The 21,032-nt window shown below is 39.5% G+C and overlaps 2 protein-coding genes across 6 annotated transcripts in view; both read left to right on the plus strand.

Moving 5' to 3' along the window:
- The window catches only part of INTU (inturned planar cell polarity protein), a 91,469-nt gene extending 77,484 nt beyond the window's left edge, over nt 1-13,985 (plus strand). For all 5 annotated transcript variants that reach the window (XM_054485058.2, XM_054485059.2, XM_054485053.2 and 2 more), the window contains exons 15-16: nt 1,191-1,348; nt 3,583-13,985. In XM_054485058.2, the coding sequence (XP_054341033.1) occupies nt 1,191-1,348; nt 3,583-3,694 (270 nt within the window). In that variant the 3' untranslated portion in view covers nt 3,695-13,985. The remainder of the gene's footprint in view (nt 1-1,190; nt 1,349-3,582) is intronic.
- A 3,604-nt stretch (nt 13,986-17,589) lies between these two features.
- SLC25A31 (solute carrier family 25 member 31) overlaps nt 17,590-21,032 on the plus strand; it is a 40,601-nt gene continuing 37,158 nt past the window's right edge. The window contains exon 1 of the mRNA XM_054485063.2: nt 17,590-18,024. Coding sequence (XP_054341038.1) covers nt 17,793-18,024 — 232 coding nt within the window. The 5' untranslated portion in view covers nt 17,590-17,792. The remainder of the gene's footprint in view (nt 18,025-21,032) is intronic.

Below are 21,032 nucleotides of genomic sequence, written 5' to 3' on the forward strand. Positions count from 1 at the left end.
TCTGGGGACAGAGCTTCCAGCAAGGGGAATGGCAAATGCAAAGCTGCAGAGCATTACCGCCTGAGGTCTGTCTCCTGTCAGGTCAGCTGTGGCATTAGATTCTCATAGGAGTGCAAACCCTACTGTGAACTGTCCATGCAAGGGATCTAGGCTGCCCACTTCTTATGAGACTCTAATGCCTGATGATCTGAGGTGGAACAGTTTCATCCCGAAACCATCCCCTAGGGGCTGGGAGAGTACTGGAGCAGACTGAGTGAGAAGAAAGTGAAAGAAGATATCACAAAGGTAGCAGGGCCAGCTTATGCATGGCCGGATAGACTATGATAAGGACTTTGGGCTTTGTTCTGAAAGAGATGATACATTCTTGAACAGTTCTGCCCAAATAAGGGATATGATCCGTAATTTTTTTTAAAGGATCACTCAGGCTACTGTGGGTAGAACAGGAAACAGAATAGCAAGGGTGGAGGCAGGGACCAGTTAGGAGGCTTTCAAAATTCTCAAAGCAAGAAATGATTATGGCTTCTGGACTCTGGATATATTTTGGAGGGCAAACCAAAAAGATCTGTTGATGGATTAGATAAAAGCTATGAAGGAAAGAAAAGGATCAAGGATCACTCCACTGTTTGGCCTGAAACTTATAAGAAGTCTTTATAGTCCAAATGAGTCATTGTTTTGCTAATGCTTTAATCAGTATGAAATTTAGAGATTATGGGTCAAAGGAAGACAAAATACTGTTTTTAATATATATTTTTTCAATTTATTACAGAATTATCTGTTCATTTAGAACACATTTATTAAGCACCTACTATGAACCAGGCACTGCTGGTTTTAAAACACACAAAGAAGATTGCATATTGTCTCTTCCCTGGGGAAAAAAGCTTATAATTTTCTATCTTCCACTGTGGAAGACAGATCTATAAACTGCTAATATAATATAATGTGCATACTAATAATATAGGCCTGTGAACAAAGTGTTCCCTAGAAAAGTCAAGGGACACTTTATCCATGAAGTCTCCTTTAGGATATGGTATTTAAGTATTGAGGAAGAGTAGAAATTTTCCTGCAGATAAGAAGAATGTCATTGCAGGCACTTAAGTATTTGGATCAGCCAATTCAAATTACTCTGTGAAAACATTTTAAAGTAACACTAGTAATACCAGTTAATACTAACAATACTTATTAATTTACAGAAAAAGAAAGGATTAAATAGTGGAGACCATTCAGATTCTGCAAAGTTGGTGTCTTCTCTTAACCCTGTTAAAGAACATGGTGTGTTGTTTGAATGTTCGCCTGGAAACTGGACTGATCAGAAAAAAGCACCACCAGTTATGGCTTACTGGGTAGTAGGGTAAGTGGGAAAAAAAGATATTTGAAAGTAAAGTGTTGGAAAAGTGAAAGAAAAGTAGTAAAGGAGATTAACATTTTAAAATGTAGGCATGGAATTTTTTATCTAGCTATACTATTTTAATTTATTTTATTTGCTAAGTATCTCCTTTAAATCCCTCCCGAGTATTTTTCTATTGAAAATTATCTTAAAAAATTAAATTTCAGTAATATACTGAAATAATAATTCCACGGTTTTTCTCTTCTTCCCTTTTCCCCTGCTTCCTTCATTTCTTCCCCCTCTCTCCTTTCTTTCCCTCTTTCCATCCTCTCCCTTTCCTTCCCTTTCCTTCCCTTCCCCTCTCTCTGCCCCCTGCCACAAGACCATGCCCAGTCAGGACCCTGCCCACCTTTGTTTCCATCTCCTGTCTCCTTGCTCTTCCATCTGCTGTGCACCAGCTGCACGAGCACCAATCAAATCTTGTTTCTGTTGTTCCTTCTGCATGGGATATTCTATCCCTTGACCTTTGCACTTCTGGATCCTTGATATTCAGACCAGTGCTAACAGGTCATCTTGTCAGAGGATCTATTATCTCTTTCCCTCATCAAAGTGGCTACTCAGTTATTCTCTATATGACTCTTTTATTGTTTATTTTCTTGTCCTTCTCCACCCCCCACCCTCATTACAATGTCAGCTTCATGAGGTCAGGAATTGTATCTGTCTTGTCCACCACTGGCACCTGCAACAGTACCTGGCACATAATATAGTCACTTGATAAATATGTGATGGCTCAGTAGGTGAGACTGTGCCTGGCAAAATGTGAAACTGGTGGTGGGGTGGGTGGGCAGTGGGTGGTATGGCAAACACAGAGATATAGTCATTGCCTTTAAGGGCCTTATATCTAGCAGAAGAATTATGAAATATGCTCAAATATCTATATTTTATATATCTATATTTATAGATATAGAGAGAAACCTTATATATGTGTGTGTATACATATATGTAAAATGAATTAGATGATACAACCAAATACTATAGGAATTCTGAGGAGGGGGCAAAATCTAATGAACAAAGATGCGAACAGTGGAAATTATACAGCGCAGCAGTGAACAGACTGGTTTGCCAGGATGGTAGAGGAATGACATATACAAAGATTAAGTGAAAGATCAAGTTGGGAACCTAAGTTAAACCACTGCGGAAGGTTATTTGAGTTGGAGTAAAGGTTGGTGGAGGAAAGGGCACAGAATTAGTTGGGAGTAGGGGTAGTGGACACATACCATGTAGTATTAAGCTATATGACAGACACTTAACAGACATTATCCAAAGCAGAAATTCCCATGTGCTGGTCCATGGGATTTAGAATCACCTGAGTCACTTGTTAAAATCTGAGATGCCTGGGCCCCAGACCTACTAAATCAAAATCTATGAGAGTGGGAATCGGTATTTTTAGTAAGCTCCTTTGTGATTATCATGTGAACCAGGCTTGGGAACATCAGTGTAAGCTTAATTCCATGTAGTGTAATCAGAGTTGTACTACTGGAAGATTAAACTGGGAGCGCCAATGGAATGATGTGCACATGAGAGAGACTAGAAATGAGAAGACCAGTTAGGCACACATGTAGCTGTTCAGTGGAGTGTTAACTACGTTCATTACAATTGGAATAGAAAGAATCAAAAGATGTTGAATTATGATAATGCAGATTTATGCAGAAGAGAAATTTAAGAAAATCAGGCAGAACTATCTCCAGTTTAAATAGATCAATTTATATACATTAGTATTGATTAAATAGATTTGAATTTTAACTCTTTAAGAAAATCAAACAAAATGTCAATGTTAATTCCAATTCAGTTCTATTTGCCAAAAAAAGCTACCATATATTTAATGTTTTAATAAAAATTAAACATTAGAAAGTAAAGAGCAATAAAATATTTAATAACTATTGTGCCTATGATGCTAGTGCTATTGCCTTTATTATAATAACTAGATTTGCTATTTAAAAACTGAGTGGTATCATAATACATATTGATAAAATAGGATTATTACACTCTAGAGCAATAAAAACTAATTGACCTAAGGCATATATTATTTATTTAGAAATAAATCTAGCTCCTTTCTCCCTAGTATAGATTTAGATTCATGGATTTTAAATTTGCTACTGATGCTTTCAGAAACAAAAATTAAATTAATTGGATGGTTAGAGTTTTTGTTGTTGTTGCTGTTTTAATTTCTGAAATGAGTGTGTTCTTTTCTTCTGCAGGAGACTTTTTCTTCATCCAAAACCTCAAGAACTTTATGTCTGTTTTCATGACTCAGTCACAGAAATTGCCATTGAAATAGCTTTTAAATTGTTCTTTGGGTTAACCTTGTAGCCGTGCTTTCTTGATGCATAGAAACACGTGCATGGAGGATCAAACACTGTCAGAATTGCTGAAATCAATACACAAAGAGATAAAGTTTAGCTTCTTTTTACTATTCAATATTGAACATAATATTGTTAAATATTGAGATGAAATGCTGTTGGATTTGATACATTAAATCTTAATGTAATATTGTAAGACTTTTGAGAATATACTTGATTAAAATGTGAAGGAAGGGATTGTTAACTTATTGCTATTTTGGTATATAATGTTAATTTATTGACTGGTTTGAAATAATGTGAAGTGTTTTTTATATAAGATTAATATAGGAAATGTTTATTCTTGAAAAATACCCAATTTGTTGTTTATTTTTCTCAAAATTCATACTGATATCTGATGAAACGATTATGAAATTGGGAGCAGGTGACCAGGTGCTGTAACTAAGTAGTGCTATGACCATGAGCAAGTTTTTGTACCTCTCTAAGCTCAGAGTTTTCATGTAAAATGAGATGATTGCATTGAGGTTTCAAAAATACCTCTTAAGTAAAATGTGCTTTTATTTTATTTTAGTTTTAGTTTTAGTTCTGGGGTGCATGTGCAGGATGTGCAGGTTTGTTACATAGGTAAACAAGTGCCATGGCGGTTTGCTCCACCTGTCAACCCATCACCTAGGTATTAAGCCTAGCATGCATTAGCTATTTTTCCTAATACTCTCCCTACCCCCACAACAGGCCCAGGTGTGTATTGTTCCCCTCCCTTTGTCCGTGTGTTCTCATGGTCAGCTCCCACTTATAAGTGAGAACCTACAGTGTTTGGTTTTCTGTTCCTGCACTAGTTTGCTGAGGATAATGGCTTCCAGTTTCATTCATGTCCCTGCAAAGGACATGATCTCATTCCTTTTTGTGGCTGCATAGTATTCCCTGGTGTATATGTACCACATTTTCTTTATCCAGTCTATCGCTGATGGGCATTTGGGTTGATTCCATGTCTTTGCTATTGTAAATAGTGCTTCAATGAACATAATGTGTGCATGTATATTTGTAATTGAATGATTTATATTCCTTTGAGTATAAACCCAGTAATAGGATTGCTGGGTCAAATGGCATTTCTGGTTCTAGATCTTTGAAGAATTACCACACTGTCTTCCACAATGGTTGAACTAATTCACATTCCCACCAACAGTGTAAAAGCATTCCTGTTTCCTCACAGCCTCGCCAGCATCTGTTATTTCTTGACTTTTTAATAATGGCCACTCTGACTGGTGTGAGATGGTGTCTCATTGTGGTTTTGATTTGCATTTCTCTAGTAATCAGTGATACTGAGCTTTTTTTTCATATGTTTGTTGGCTGCATGAATGTCTTCTTTTGAGAAGTGTCTGTTCATGTCCTTTGCCCAGTTTTTAGTGCGGTTCTTTTTTTTCTTGTAAATTTGTTTGAGTTCCTTGTAGATTCTGGATATCAGATCATTGTTGGATGGATAGATTGCCAAAATTTTCTTCCACTCTGTAGGTTGCCTGTTCACTCTGATGATAGTTTGTTTTGCTGTGCAGAAGGTCTTTAATTTAACTAGATCCCATTTGTCAAGTTTTGCTTTTGTTGCAGTTGCTTTTGTGATTTCATCAGGAAATCTTTGCCCATGCTCATGTCTTAAATGGTATTGTCTAGATTTTCTTCTAGGGATTTTATAGTGTTGGGCTTTACATTTAAGCCTTTATTCTATCTTAATTTTTTGTATAAGGTATGAGGAATGGGTCCAGTTTCTATTTTCTGCATATGGAGAGCCAGTTCTCCCAGCACCATTTATTAAATAAGGAATCCTTTCCCCATTGCTTGTTTTTCTCAGGTTTGTTGAAGATCAGATGGTTGTAGATGTGCAATCTTATTTCTGAGTTCTCTATTCTATTCCATTGGTCTATGTGTCAGTTTTTGTACCAGTACCATGCTGTTTTGGTTATTGTACCCTTACAGTACAGTTTGAAGTTTGGTAGTGTGATGCCTCCAGCTTTGGTCTTTTGGCTTAGGATTGCCTTGGCTATACAGGCTCTTTTTTTGGTTCCATATAAATTTTAAAATAGTTTTTTCTAATTCTGTGAAGAATATCAATGGTAGTTTAATGGGAATAACATTGACTCTATAAATTACTTTGGGCAGTATGGCTATTTTCATGATATTGATTATTCCTGTCTGTGAGCATGGAATATTTTTCCATTTGTTTGTGTCCTCTCTGGTTTCCTTGAGCAGTGGTTTGTAGTTCTCCTTGAAGAGGTCCTTCACTTCCCTTGTTAGCTGTATTCCTAGGTATTTTATTCTCTTTGAAGCAATTGTGAGTAGGAGTTCATTCATGATTTGGATCTCTGTTTGCCTGTTGTTGGTGTATAGGAATTCTGGTGACTTCTGCACAATGATTTTGTATCTTGAGACTTTGCTGAAGTTGCTTATCAGCTTAAGAAGCTTTTGGGCTGAGACAATGGGGTTTTCTAGATATAGGATAATGTCCTCTGCAAACAAAGACATTTTGACTTCCTCTCTTCCTGTTTGAATACCCTTTATTTCTTTCTCTTGCCTGATTGCCCTGGCCAGAACTTCCAATACTATGTTGAATAGTGGTGAGAGAGGGCATCCTTGTCTTGTGCTGGTTTTCAAGGGGGGTGCTTCCAGCTTTTGCCCATTTGGTATGATATTGGCTGTGAGTCTGTCATAAATGGCTCTTATTATTTTGAAGTATGTTCCTTCAATACCTAGTTTATTGAGACTTTTTAACATGAAAGGATGTTGAATTTTATTGAAGGCCTTTTCTGCATCTATTGAGATAATCATGTGGTCTTTGTCTTTAGTTCTGTTTGTGTGATGAATTATGTTTATTGATTTGCCTGTGTTGAACCAGCCTCACATCCCGGGAATGAAGCCAACTTGATCATGGTGGATAAGCTTTTTGATGTGCTGCTGGATTCAGTTTGCCAGTGTTTTATTGAGAATTTTTGCATTGATGTTCATCAGGGATATTGGCCTGAAGTTTTCTTTTTTTGTTGTATCTCTGCCAGGTTTTGATATCAGGATGATGCTGGCCTCATAGAATGAGTTAGGGAGGAGTCTCTCCTTTTCATTTGTTTGGAATAGTTTCAGAAGAAGTGGTATCAGCTTCTCTTTGTATTTCTAGCAGAATTCAGCTGTAGATCCATCTGGTCCTGGGCTTTTTTTGGTTGGTAGCCTATTAATTACTGCCTCAATTTCAGAACTTGTTATTGGTCTATTCAGTGATTCAACTTCTTCCTGGTTCAGTCTTGGGAGGGTGTATGTGTCCAGGAATGTATCCATTTCTTCTAGATTTTTGAGTTTATTTGCACAGAGCTGTTATAGTATTCTCTGATGGTTGTTTCTATTTCCGTGGGATCAGTGGTAATATCCCCTTTATCATTTTTTATTGTGTCTATTTGATTCTTCTCTCTTTTCTTCTTTATCAGTCTGGCTAGTGGTCTATTTTGTTAATCTTTTCAAAAAAAAAAAAAAAAACCAGCCCCTGGATTCATTTATTTTTTGAAGGGTTTTTCATGTCTCTAGCTCCTTCATTTCCACTCTGATTTTGGTTATTTTTTGTCTTCTGCTAGCTTTTGGGTTTGTTTGCTCTTGGTTCACTAGTTCTTTTAGTTGTGATACTAGGGTGTCAATTTGAGATCTTTCTAGCTTTTTGATGTGGGCATTTAGTGCTATTAATTTCCCTCTTAACACTGCTTTAGCTGTGCCCCAGAGATTCGGGTACATTGTCTCTTTGTTTTCATTGGTTTCAAAGAACTTCTTGATTTCTCTCTTAATTTCATTATTTACCCAGGAGTCATTCAGGAGCAGGTTGTTCAATTTCCATGTAGTTGTGTGGTTTTGAGTGACTTTCTTACTCTTGAGTTCCAATTTGATTACGCTGTGATCTGACAGACTGTTTGTTATTACTTCAGTTCTTTAGCATTTGCTGAGGAGTGCTTTACTTCTAATTGTGTGATCAATTTTAGAGTAAGTACCATGTGGCACTGAGAAGAATATATATTCTGTTGTTTGGGGGTGGAAAGATCTCTAGATATTTATCAGGTCCCACTTGATCCAGAGCTGAGGTCAAGTCCTGAATATCTTTGTTAATTTTCTGTCTCGATGATCTAATATTGACAGTGGGGTGTTAAAGCCTCCCACTATTATTGTGTGGAAATCTAAGTCTCTTTGTGGGTCTCTAAGAGCTTGTTTTATGAATCTGAGTGCCCCTATATTAGGTGCATATATATTTAGGATAGTTAGCTCTTCTTGTTGAATTGACCCCTTTACCAGTATGTAATGCCTTTGTCTTTTTTTTAATCTTTGTTCGTTTAAAGTCTTTGTCAGAAACTAGGATTGCAGCCTCTCCTTTTTTCTGTTTTCCTTTTGCTTGGTAGATTTTCCTCCATCCTTTTATTTTGAGTCTATGTGTGTCCTTGCATGTGAGATGGGTCTCTTGAATACAGCACACTGATGGATTTTGACTCTTTATCCAGCTTGCCACTCTGCGTCTTTTATTTGGGGCATTTAGTGCATTTACATTTAAGGTTAATATTGTTATGTGTGAATTTTATCCTGACATCATGATGCTAGTTGATTATTTTGCAGACTTGTTTATGTTTTTGCTTCATAGTGTTACCGATCTGTGTATTTCAATGTGTTTTTTGTAGTGATTGGTAACAGTTTTTCCTTTCCATATTGAGTGCTGCCTTCAGGAGCACTTGCAAGGCAGGCCTGGTGGTGACGAATTCCCTCAGCATTTGCTTGTCTGAAAAAGATTTTATTTCTCCTTCACTTATGAAGCTTAGTTCAGCCAGATATGAAATTCTAGGTTGGAAATTCTTTTCTTTAAGAATGTTGAAAATTGGCCCCCAACCTCTTCCGGCTTATAAGGTTTCTGCTGAGAGGTCTGCTGTTAGTCTGATGGGCTTCCCTTTATAAGTGACCTGGCCTATCTCTCTGACTGCTTTTAACATTTTTTCCTTCATTTCAGTCTTGGAGAATCTGATGATTATGTGTCTTGGGGTTGATCTCATGGAGTATTGTATTGGGGTTCTCTGGATTTCCTGAATTTGAATGTTGGCCTGTCTTGCTAGGTTGGGGAAGTTTTCCTGGATGATATCCAGAAGTGTGTTTTCCAACTTGGTTCCATTCTTCTGTCTCTTTCAGGTATATCTACCAGTCGTAGGTTCAGTCTTTTAACATAATCCCACAGTTCTCAGAGGTTTTGTTCGTTCCTTTTCATTCTTTTTTCTCTAATCTTGTCTGCCTGCCTTATTTCAGCAAGATAGTCTTCAAACTCTCATATCCTTTCTTCCACGTAGTCTATTCGGCTATGGATACTTGTGTTTGCATTATAAAGTTCTCGTGTTTTTCAGCTCCATCAGATCATTTACGTTCCTCTCCAAACTGGTTATTCTGTTTAACAGCTCCTATAATGTTTTATCATGGTCCTTAGCTTCTTTGCAGTGAGTTAGAACATATTCCCTTAGCTTGGTGAAGTTTGTTATTTCCCATCTTGGATGGATGATTGACATTCATCCATCTCAGCCTCAGCCCAGTTCTAGCCCTTGCTAGAGACATGTTGCAATCTTTTGGAGGAGAAGAGGCACTCTGGCTTTCTGAGTTTTCTGTATCCTTGCATTCTTTCTCATCTTCATGGGTTTATCTACCTTTGATCTTTGAGGCTGCTGACTTTTGGATGGGGTTTTTGTGGTGTCTTTTTTGTTGATGTTGTTGCGTTCTGTTTTTCTTTAGCAGTCAGGCCCCTCTTCTGCAGGGCTGCTGCAGTTTGCCTGGGGTCCACTCTAGTCCGTATTTGCCTGGGTCTCTCGTCTCCCAGGAGATATCACCAGTGGAGGCTGCAGAACAGCAAAGATGGCAGCCTTCTCCTTCCTCTGGGAGCTCTGTCCCAGAGGGGCACTGGCCTGATGCTAGCCGGAATGCTCCTGTATGAAGTGTCTGGAGACTCCTGTTGGGAGGTCTCAGTCAGGAGGAGCAGGGTCAGAGAACCACTTAAATAAGCAGTCTGTCTGCCCCTTGACAGGGTGGGTGTGCTACACTGGGGGGAATCCCCCTCATCTGGACTGCCTTGACTCTCCAGAGCCAGCAGGCAGAGAAGACTAAGATCACTGATCCATGATACTGCAGCCATACTTCCTCCTAGGGGCTCCTCTCAGGGTTATCAATGTTTTGTCCATAAACCCCTGGCTGGGGATGCTGAGATTCCCACAGGGAGGCCCTATCCAGTGAAGAGGAGTGAATCTGGGTTCCACCCCATCTCGCTGGCGCTAGCAGCAAGGGAAAGTGGCCAATTGGAGCCACAGTGATGGCGGCCTCCCCTCCCTTCTCCCCCCTCTCCTTCCCCACTTCCAGAACTCAGTCTTCTTAGGCAGTTTCTAGCTGGCGGGGGAGGATTCCAAGCCAGTGGGTTTTAGCTTATAGAGTTCTGTGAGAGCAAGGCTGCTTGGCTCCCTGGCTTCAGCCCCCTCCCCATGAGAGTGGACAGATCACCTGCCTCACGGGAGTTCCCGGAGCCAAAGTATGCAAATACTCCAGTGTCTCAGTGCCTGCTCAAAGCGGCTGCCCACCCAAGCACAGATTTGTGCTTGGGACCCAAAGCTCTGGTAGCATTGGCTCAGGAGGGAATCTCCTGATATACAGGTTGCAAGGATCTGTGGGAAAAGCCTGGTTTTCAGGGAGGGGAAGCACAATCCTTCACCATCTCCCTTGGCTGGAGGAGGGAGTTCACTTTGCTGCGTGCAGCTCCTGGATGGGATCTTGCTCCACCCTGTTTTTGCTCACTCTCCGTGGGTCATGCCAACCACCTAGCAGTCCCAATAAGAGAACTTCGGTACCTCAACTGAAGATGCAGAGTTTACTCACAGTTTTCTTCCTTCTTGGTGGGAGCTGCAGAGCAGAGCTGCCTGTCTTTGACCATCTTGGCTCTCTGTTCTACTTTTTTTTTTTTTTGCCTCTTGCATGTTGGTCACCTCCTAAATTAGTAATGTCCAAGTACTTATTCCTTATCAGATACTTTTCATTAATTTAACTATCCTAGTACATACCTCACTGTGGGGAAAGGGGGAAAGATGAAAATTAACTTACTTTTTATTTATTTGATTCTCTTTAAGTTTCAGGTAAGCTCGATTTTGACTAGGATATATATATGTGTGTATATATATATGTGTTTTTTAAACTATTTGTCAACTTTCATTTTTTTTGTTTTTGTTTAAATACATTCAGCGGCTGGGCTTGGTGGCTCACGCCTGTAATCTCAACACTTCGGGAGGCTGAGGCAGGTGGATCGCTTGAGTCCAGGAGTTCAAGACCAGCCTGAGCAACATAGCAAAAACTCCATCTCTACAAAAAATACAAAAATTAGCCGGGTGTGGTAGCACTCTCTTTTAACAGTCCCACATATCTGGGAGGCTGAGGTGGGAAGATCATCTGAGCTCAGTCGGTTGAGGCTGCAGTGAGCTATGATTATGCCACTGTACTCTAGCCTGGGCAACACAGTGAGACCCTGTCTCAAAAAAAAAAAATCACATTCAAGTATATTTCACATGCATTTTATATAATTCATGAATTTCAGGAAAGCTGCATGTAAATCTTTTTTTAAAACTAAATCATGTTAAAGACACTGAAAAAGTTAACTAAAATTCTGTGGTGACTTCTTTTATAAAACACTAATTTTTGGCTGGGCGTGCTGGTGGCTCACGCCTGTAATCCCAGCACTTTGGGAGGCCGAGGCAGGTGGATCATGAGGTCAGGAATTCGAGACCAGCCTGACCAACATGGTGACACCCCATCTCTACTAAAAATACAAAAATTAGCTGGGCGTGGTGGTGCGCACCTGTAATCCTAGCTACCTAGGAGGCTGAGGCAGGAGAATCGCTTGAACCCAGGAAGCAGAGGTTGCAGTGAGCCAAGATCACACCACTGCACTTCTGCCTGTGGAACAGAATGAGACTCCATCTCAAAAAAAAAAAAAAAAAATACTAACTTTTGTCTTAGAAATATAGATCATTATGCATTGGGTTTTTTCAAAGGGGGAACACTTTAGTGAACAATAGTTTACTTGACCTTTAGTTGGAAAAGAAAACTAATGGTGGAGAATTTTCTTTGGCTGTGAGAATTTGGTAGATTGAGAGAAAGGAAGAACATCAATACTGCATTTTTACTTGACATTTACCCTGTAGATCCTCCTAGAGGTTCGATGCCCCCAAGACATTCCAACACTGAGCTGTTTCTTCTCCACGTCTTAAGCTTTGAATACAAGCTATACCAGCACATCTAAAATCGGTCTCTACATTTTTCCATTTTAAACATGAGCTGTCCAGCTTAGTCAAAACTAACTGCAAAACACTGGGTGTACCATTTGAGTCATTTGGTCTTAAAAGAAACACTATTATCACTGTGTCATAGTTTGAGAGATTTTCACTTAAGCATTTAAGTTGCAAACCACTACATATTTGTCCCATTAGTGACTAGTGGGCCTTAATTTTGGCATTCAAATTAGGGCAAAAAACCTTGGTTCTTGAAATGCTATAGAAAATAGCTTGAGGCCCGGCACAGTTGCTCACACCTGTAACTCCAGCACTTTGGAAGGCTGAGGCAGGCAGATCACTTAAGGTCAGAAGTTTGAGACCAGCCTGGTCAACATGGTGAAATCCTGTCTCTACTAAAAATACTACCAAAAAAAAAAAAAAAAAAAAAATTAGCCGGTCATGGTGGCAGGTGCCTGAAGTCCCAGCTACTTGGGAGGCTGAGGCAGGAGAATCACTTGAACCCGGGAAGCAGAGGCTGCAGTGAGCCTAGCTCATGCCACTGCCACTCTAGCCTGGGCAACAGAATGAGGCTCTGTGTAAAAAACAAAACTTGAAATATCCTCCCCTTAAGATCACAATATTGTCATATGCTACCATTTGACTCACAACTGCTGTCTTAGGACTACTTATTTACATATATATGTATTAAGACACTTTGGTTAAAACAACTTATTAAATGTCTTAAATTTCTGGATATGTCCCTGAAAATACCATTAACTACTTCTAATACTGATAATTATGAATAAATGTAGCTGTTGATCACCTCAGGTTTTCATACAAACTGAACTAAGATAGGGTTTTATCATAGGGGACTTTTTGTTTCATTTAATGAAATTTTGATGTGTTGAACTGCTTTCCTGGTGTCAGAGAAACATGAGACCATCGCTCAATAATGGAAATAAAAAGGCAGAGCAGACTACTGATCTTAATAAAAGGAAAATTATTTGCTGTATCGTAGATGTGTACTGTAATTTCCATGTTAAAGAGGCACTGCATTTTTAAGAAATAAAATCACACCTTATTTTTTCATTTCTAAATGGATATTGAACTAAGCTCTGTAGGCAAACTTAGCTGCCTATTTTTCCAAATATGTTCAGAATCACATCTGAAACATCAAACTGATTATCAGACAGTAAAGTGTCTATTACTTAATTAAATAAAGGTGGACAGGATGACAGTGCAGATATCCTAGAAATATGCTTTAGAAGACATGGAAACGTTGTTAAATTGGATTTTATTAGTATCATGCAAATGTTCCCTTCCACCAACAACTATTAATGTGAAAAACTATATATAGCTAGCATTTTTTAAAGTATCAAATTGTGTCATTATCATATGTTTTAGCCCCCCGAAATTACATTTTAGACTCTTACTTTCTCTCCCTCTCCTCTTTCTTTAGCTCTTGTTTTTGTCTTGCCAGAGAAGTGTACCTAGTAAGGGAATGTTTCTTATTTGTGCCAAGGGACTATTGATGATGCTGTATAACGGCAAGATAGTATTTTGTAATACCTGCTTTTTTATATTTCTAATACAAATGGGCAAAGCTGTGAAACCAATTTACTAGGTTTTTCTGCTTTGGACATTATTGTACATGTTAATTCTCTCTAAACAGTGCCTGGCACATATTACATGCTATAAAAGTGTTAGCTACTACTGCTACCATTTATTATTATCATTATTAAATATCCATTGGTTGAAAAACCAAGTAGTCAGCTAAATCATACCTGCTACTGTACAAAATGTTGGGGAAAAGCTGAGAAAAATCATTTATCAATAAACAGTTTTCAGAACAAGAATTTATACTTTGGATATTTTTAAATTATTCAATGTTATTGAAACTTTATGCACCAAAACTGTATGAAATAATTTAATTTTGCAGAGTTGTGTTTCTATATTCTATGTAATTAAAGCTACTTTTATACGATATTGATAGTTTTAAATAAAACTGGTTTGGAGGTTTGTTTGCAGTTGCATTGCCTTTTCATGCATTCATCCGACATGTATTTATTGCATTTCTACCCTTTGTCAAGCGCTGATGTGGAGGCAGAGGCTATAGCAATGAATAAAACAGCAAAAAATTCCTGCCCTCATGGAGTTCATGTTCCAATGGGAGAGGCATACCACAGACAAGATAAATAAGTAAAATATGTAAATGCTAAGAGAAAAAATCGTGAAGCAAGAGAAGGGGATGTAAGATGTGGCAGACAGGGTGACCAAGGAAAGGGTTGCTGAGCTGACTGCAGACCTGAAGTAAGGAAACTAATCATGCTGATTTCTCTGGAGAGCAAAATGAACAGAACAAAGATCCAGAGACTCTATACTTTTAATATTAACATAAATCACTAGAATTTTTTTCCTTCCCTAATCAGTAAGTAAAATCAATGCAGTAAATTACTCATTTTCAGCTCCGACCTATTGAAGAGTTCATTTAGTGCTTTTAATAAGGTTAAAAAGCTATTGGGCACGGTGACTCACTACTGTAATCCTAGCACTTTGAAAGGCTGAGGCGGAAGGACTGCTTGAGTCTATTAGTTCAAGACAAGCTTGGGCTTGTCTTGATAGGGAGACCCCATCTCCACAAAAAATTTTAAAAATTAGCGGGATATGGTGGTCTTTGCCTGTAGTCCTAGCTACTTGGGAGGCTGAGGTGGGAGAATCACATGAGCCCAGGAGTTCAAGGCTTCAATGTGCCATGATCTTGCTACTGCACTCCAGTCTGGGTGCAGAGTGAGACCCCGTCTCAACAAAAAGTTTTTTCAAAGGTTACAAAGCTATATTTTTAAGTTGATACTTTCAGTTTTGTCTGTCTTCTATCAATGAATACATGTCAGAAATAAGCTTGATATCATAAAGGAATATGATATAAACATTGTCAACTATCAAATGTTAGAGGAGGGTAGAAAGAGAAAATTGCCCTGGGGAGCAGCAGAACACCTCCTTTCTGTCCTCCAAGATGGTTCCTTTACCTTTCTCGGATCTTAAAAAGACACTCTTACCTGTAGTGATTCAAGTAATTTCCCCCTTAAATTTCTCCCTATGTGCCTGCTAATGCTTCAAATTCCCTTGAAGGAGAATGAAACCTTTCATTTTTCAGATGTTTGCTAATAAAAAGCCAATTGTTTATTGAATTTACAATGAATTTGACAAAGGATTTTGAAGTCAATGCAATGGAAAGGCTTTTCATTTTGTTTAAGCCTAGGAATTAATTAATTAATGCTTTAGACACACACATTAATCTGGCTGCTGCATGTGAAAGAGAGAAACAGAGATTCGAGCTGGAAAACCCAGTTAAGAGTTGAATAAGCCGGTCGGGCACGGTGGCTCACGCCTGTAATCCCAGCACTTTGGGAGGCCGAGGCGGGTGGATCACTTGAGTTCAGGAGTTTGAGACCAGCCTGGCCAACATGGTGAAACCCTGTCTCCACTAAAAATACAAAACTTAGCTGGGTGTTGTGGTGGATGCCTGTAATCCCAGCTATTTGGGAGGTGGAGGCAGGAGAACTGCTTGAAACCCAGGTTTCGGTGAGCCCATATTGCACCACTGCATTCCAGCCTGGGCAACAGAGCGACACTGTCTCAAAAAAAAAAGTTGAATAAGCCACCATGGAAAGGAAGTAGCACCAAACATATGATATCAGTAGGACTTGCCAACTGATTTTATGTGAGGTAATCAAAATGTTGACAACATTCCTGGTCTGCAATCCTTCTGACCTAAATGGTTTTTTACTAGTGACAACTACTAGTAGAAGGGTTATAACACACTTAAGACAAAGGAAAAATAAGAACCTAACATTCAAAAAAAGCTAAAAACTCATCTCACATTTTATAGATGTGTTGTAAGGCTCTGCAGTTCCTACAGAGTAAGAGGTGATAAGATGGGATCTCCATTTATTTCAAACCACCAAACGAGCTGTAAAAAGGGATATATTAAATGCTACTATAGAAGGATCTCCACGATATATTAAGTGAAAAAAGTGAGGTGGAAGAAAAACACAAACGTTATGTACAGGCCAGACGTATCTCTACTGAGTATTTTTGCCAAAAGAAGTCAAACCTGAATCTGCCAACCTCCTCTAAATGAGTTCTCAGAGTGCAGTTTGGAAAACCCCTCTGTGTCACGGAGACAGGAACACCATGAGGTCAAAGATATTTTCTTAAATGATACTGTTATTTGCCTTTTTCACTTTCATTCTGTCCTGAATAAACAGTGGAGTTTTCCAGTGGCTACATGTGTGATATCGCAACAGACTGAATGCAAAAGCAGTAATGTGAATCTAGCTGTCTTTTATTAAGCCAGACATTAGAGATTCAAAAATACAAAACAATACTATTTTTCTACTACATTTTTTATTTAAAAGTCTTACTTATGCTATCCTGTAATGGATTATTTTTATTTTAAATGAATTAAACATTTTTAAATTGTGTTTTAATTTCTGAGTGGTAAATGCCAATATACATAATAAAAACAGAAGCTTCATTGTGTCTTCAATAATTTTTTTTAAGAGACAGGGTCCTGCTCTGTTGCCCAGGCTGGAGTGCAGTGGTGAGATCATAACTCACTGCAGCCTACAACTCCCGCGCCCAAGCAATTCTCCTGTCTCAGCCTCCTAAGTAGCTATACTTAGGACTACAGGCTTGTGCAGCCACGCCCAGCTATTTTTTTTTTTGTAAAGGAGGGGTCTCACTATGTTGCCCAGGCTGGACTTGGCCCAAAGTTTTGGGATTACTGGTACCTGGCCTTCAATAATTTTTCAGGGTGAAAAAGAGGGGTCCTGCAATCGAAAAGTTTGTGAACTACTCTTCTAGATAGGTCATTGGCCCTCAACCCTAGAATTAGAATTACTTCAAAGATTAGAATTACCTGGAGAATTTAAATACTGATGCCAGGCCTCACTTCTAGACGTTCTGATTTAATGTGCAGGGCCTAATCCCAAGCATCAATTTGAAAAACAAAACAAAACACCCCTCATCCCCTTGAATGTGCAGTCTGGATTGAGAACCACTGCTCTGGATATTATCAATTTAAATACAATATGAAAAAGAGGAACATGTATTATGCTGTGGGGGCACAATCATCAAAACGACACAGAAAGTGACTAGACAAAGGATCCCTGCTTAATTAAAGGAACGGATTAAAGCAATTTCCAAGGGAATCTGAAGCATTAACAGGCACATAGGGTAAAATTTAAGGGGAACATCACTTGAATCACACAACAGATAAGACTGTCTTTTTTAAGATGCCAAGAAAGGTCAAAGGAACCATCTCTGGTAAAAGAAAACGTAACGGATTAAAGCGATTAAGAAAGTGAAGGGGGTAACACTAGGAACTAAAACTAAATTCTGTTAATCTCACATCGCTGGTTTACTGCTCTGGCTTAGTCTCAGCTACTAAATTTCTTCATACAAAACTGGCTCTCCTAGGCCCCTCCCCTCGCCTTTCCTGCTCAGTGCTCACCGCCTCCGGACCCCTCCCTCATCAGAAAGACCAGGCTCCGCTCCTAGAAGTGCGCAGGCGTCACCGCGCATCCAGGAGCCACGTGTCAGGAGTCACGTGTCAGGAGTCACGTGTCAGGCGACACGTGGCTGGAGGCCGTTGGAGCGCCTGCGCAGCTTTTCCGCACGCCCCACGCCGGCGCGCCGCTCTCCCAGGGTCCCAAGAGCCACTTTCTCGCCAGTACGATGCTGCAGCGGTTTTCCTCTTCCCTTCGTCGTAGCTCCCGTACTCATTTTTAGCCACTGCTGCCGGTTTTTATATCCTTCTCCATCATGCATCGTGAGCCTGCGAAGAAGAAGGCAGAAAAGCGGCTGTTTGACGCCTCGTCCTTCGGGAAGGACCTTCTGGCCGGCGGAGTCGCGGCAGCTGTGTCCAAGACAGCGGTGGCGCCCATCGAGCGGGTGAAGCTGCTGCTGCAGGTGCAGGCGTCGTCGAAGCAGATCAGCCCCGAGGCGCGGTACAAAGGCATGGTGGACTGCCTGGTGCGGATTCCTCGCGAGCAGGGTGCGTAAAGGCAGGCCGCCCCGTCAGCCTCTCCCAGCGCCCCAGGCAGCTTCCCAGAGAAGAGGGGTGGCTGGGAGGGGCATGATTGTGGGCCCCACAACCGCGGCTACAGCTGTTGGTGATGAATTTGCTTCTTACCCTTCCAGAATTTAGTTTCTGAACCTAACAGGCTCTGCTTTCCCAGGGCCGCGTTGGTCCTGACCAAGTCCTGGTAACGGGGAGACCACTGCCTTCTCTTTCTCCGAATCTGCAGTGAGATTTACACCTTGGTGCACCTGTGCCAGGTCCAGAAAGAAAGTGGTTGACCTCCCAGGATTGAGGGAGATGCCATTAGGCACTCTGCTATAACTAATGCTGTAAGTTGCTTGAATATTTGTTGGTATAATCACCCCACTATGCTCCAGCATGGGCGACAGAGGAGACCTTGTGTCAAAATCTATATGTATATTTGTTGAAATAGTATGTCTAAGAGAAGTACAAATATGGGAGCACTAGGGCTTACCAGTACTCTGAAACCAATTAGTGAAAAGAGGTTCTGCTTATTCTACTGAAGACCAAGGGGGCACTTCGTTCTGCCCAAAATTCAAGGGGGTGCTAAAAAAAAAAAAAAAAAAAAAAAAACCAACCCTCAGTCATAAAGATAAAAAGTATTTTAAGGCCAGGCGCGGTGGCTCACCCCTATAATCCTAGCACTTTGGAAGGCCGAGGCAGGCGGATCACTTGAGCTCGAGCTCAGGAGTTCTAGACGAGCCTGGCTAACATGGCGAAACCCAGTCTCTACTAAATATACAAAAATTAGCCGGGCGTGGTGGCGCACGCCTGCAGTCACAGCTACTTGGGGGACCCTGATGCGGGGGTTTCAGGGAGCCCAGATCGCGCCACTGCACTCCAGCCTGGTTGAAGGAGTGAGACCCTGTCTCAAAAAAACAAACAAAACTTTAGGGTCCTTGCGTTTCCGAAGCCCCTCTCTTTCACTAGAGAGAGAGCTGTTCTCCTTTCTCTTTATTTTTGCTATTAAACCTCCACTCCTAAAAACAGAAAAAAAAAAAAACTTTAAACTATTTTAATGCAATCTTTTAAAAATCAAGTCATGCAAAAAAATTCATAACGAGCACAATATATACAAGTTTAAAATAAAGATGGGATCAGTATTACCAGTTTTTCTTTTTGCATCAAGCGCTGTCCTTATTTAAAATTTCATTTTTGTTCATCATGGATTTTTTCTATTAATATTGGAATGATTTAAAGAAATAACGAAAGTGCTTTGTGAACCATTGCTGCAAAATGACTCCCAAGTTAGCTAAAGGGATAAGTTTATCAGATATTTTATATAATCCGCCCATATAGTTGGATTCAATAGAAAAATCTGTATGATCTTTTAAAAAGAAATAGACTTATTTATTGTGTATTCTCAAGAAATGAAGTGGCTTCAACTCCAGTGCAGACGTTTCTTTTAGTCCTGTTCTAGGGCCAGATACTGTCCCATTTAAAAAAGCACCTTGTACCCTAGGAATGCTAGGGATGTGGTTACAACTCTTCCAGACCTGTGGCGTGGAGTATATGGGGTCAGGGGTAGAAACTTAATGCATCATCTGGGAGCTAAGCTCAGGTCTTTCACATTTTGCCTCTCTCCACTCATTCATTTAATTAAAGCAAGCTTGTCATTTCCCCCAGGATTTTTTCAGGAAAAGCAAGGAAACTGTCTCTTCTTCGTTTATATTCTAAGACTTCTGAAGAGAAGTAGGGGCCTCTCTATTATTAGCTTTTCTGCTTCAAATATTTTGTCAGGTAAAATGAAGTATTCTGGTCAGATAGGGCTGACTAGTGCTAATTTATTTCATATTTTAAATGTTTTTCACAGTATTTAAACCTAGACGTATTCAATATGGCCCTTGTAAGTTGATATCATTGTCAGATGTATCCTGGTCCTTGCTTTAAGTTCCAAGATGAGAGGATCATAAGTAGAACTTGAAGGTGTTTTCTATTATATATAAAGCTTTATGAAGGTACCATGGTGTATCCTATGCTAAGAGATCAGTAATTTACAACAAGGATACTATTGCCATCTAGAGGCAATTTTGGAAACTTGTGGGGCAGTTTTTTTTATTTAGCACAAAGATAGAGGGGTGTAATCCTACATTACAATGGTATGAAAGGCAAGGGCCAGGAATGTTAAACGTCCTGCTGCTATATCCGGGCCAGTCATACATGATGAAGATTTATCCCGCAACCTGAATGACTTTTAGATCTCCCTTTCGATTTTCGTGTAGCAGTAAAACCTGTTTATGATTCTCTAAGCCTAGAAATAACTTAACCCTGATTTACTTATAAACACACATTGTCTGGGGCATGATTTTAGTATACACTGATTCCAGTAATGCAGCTACCATATAAGGAAGTAGAAAAAAGATTGTACTTTCTTTTGTTCAGAAGTTTACTAAGAGTTGTTCATCATTGCAGAAACTCATGTCAACAACTCTGCTTATAGTATTTGGTCATCATTTATACAGGCTGAGTATCCGAAAAGCTTGGGACCAAAAGTTGTGGAATTTTTAATTTTTTCAGATTTTAGAATATTCTCATTATATTTACCACATGAGCATCCCTAATCTAAAGTCCAAAATGCTCTAATAAGCATTTCCTTTGCCCATCATGTCAGTGCTCAAAAAGTTTCAGATTTTGGAGAATTTTGGATTTTTGGATTAGTGTTGCTCAACCTGTATCATCTGTATTTGTAGCTATTGAATCTATGATGATTGTATGTATACTTGTACACATATTTATTTGACGTATTTCAAAATGTCAATATGCAGTTAATTACAACTGAATCGTTATAAGTAGAGGCAAGCTTGACTATTATATTTTTGGTATGGTCATGACCTACCAACTTCCTTATTTTAAAACATAAATTTCTTGCAATTTGCCTTCTCTTTCTTTTTTGAAAGTCAAGACACATGCACATCTCAGGTGTCCTGAAGATTGTTTTTATGTTTTCTTTAATTTTATTC

Source organism: Pongo pygmaeus, chromosome 3 (assembly GCF_028885625.2).
Source record: "Pongo pygmaeus isolate AG05252 chromosome 3, NHGRI_mPonPyg2-v2.0_pri, whole genome shotgun sequence".
In the NCBI taxonomy this organism is placed as follows: domain Eukaryota; kingdom Metazoa; phylum Chordata; class Mammalia; order Primates; family Hominidae; genus Pongo; species Pongo pygmaeus.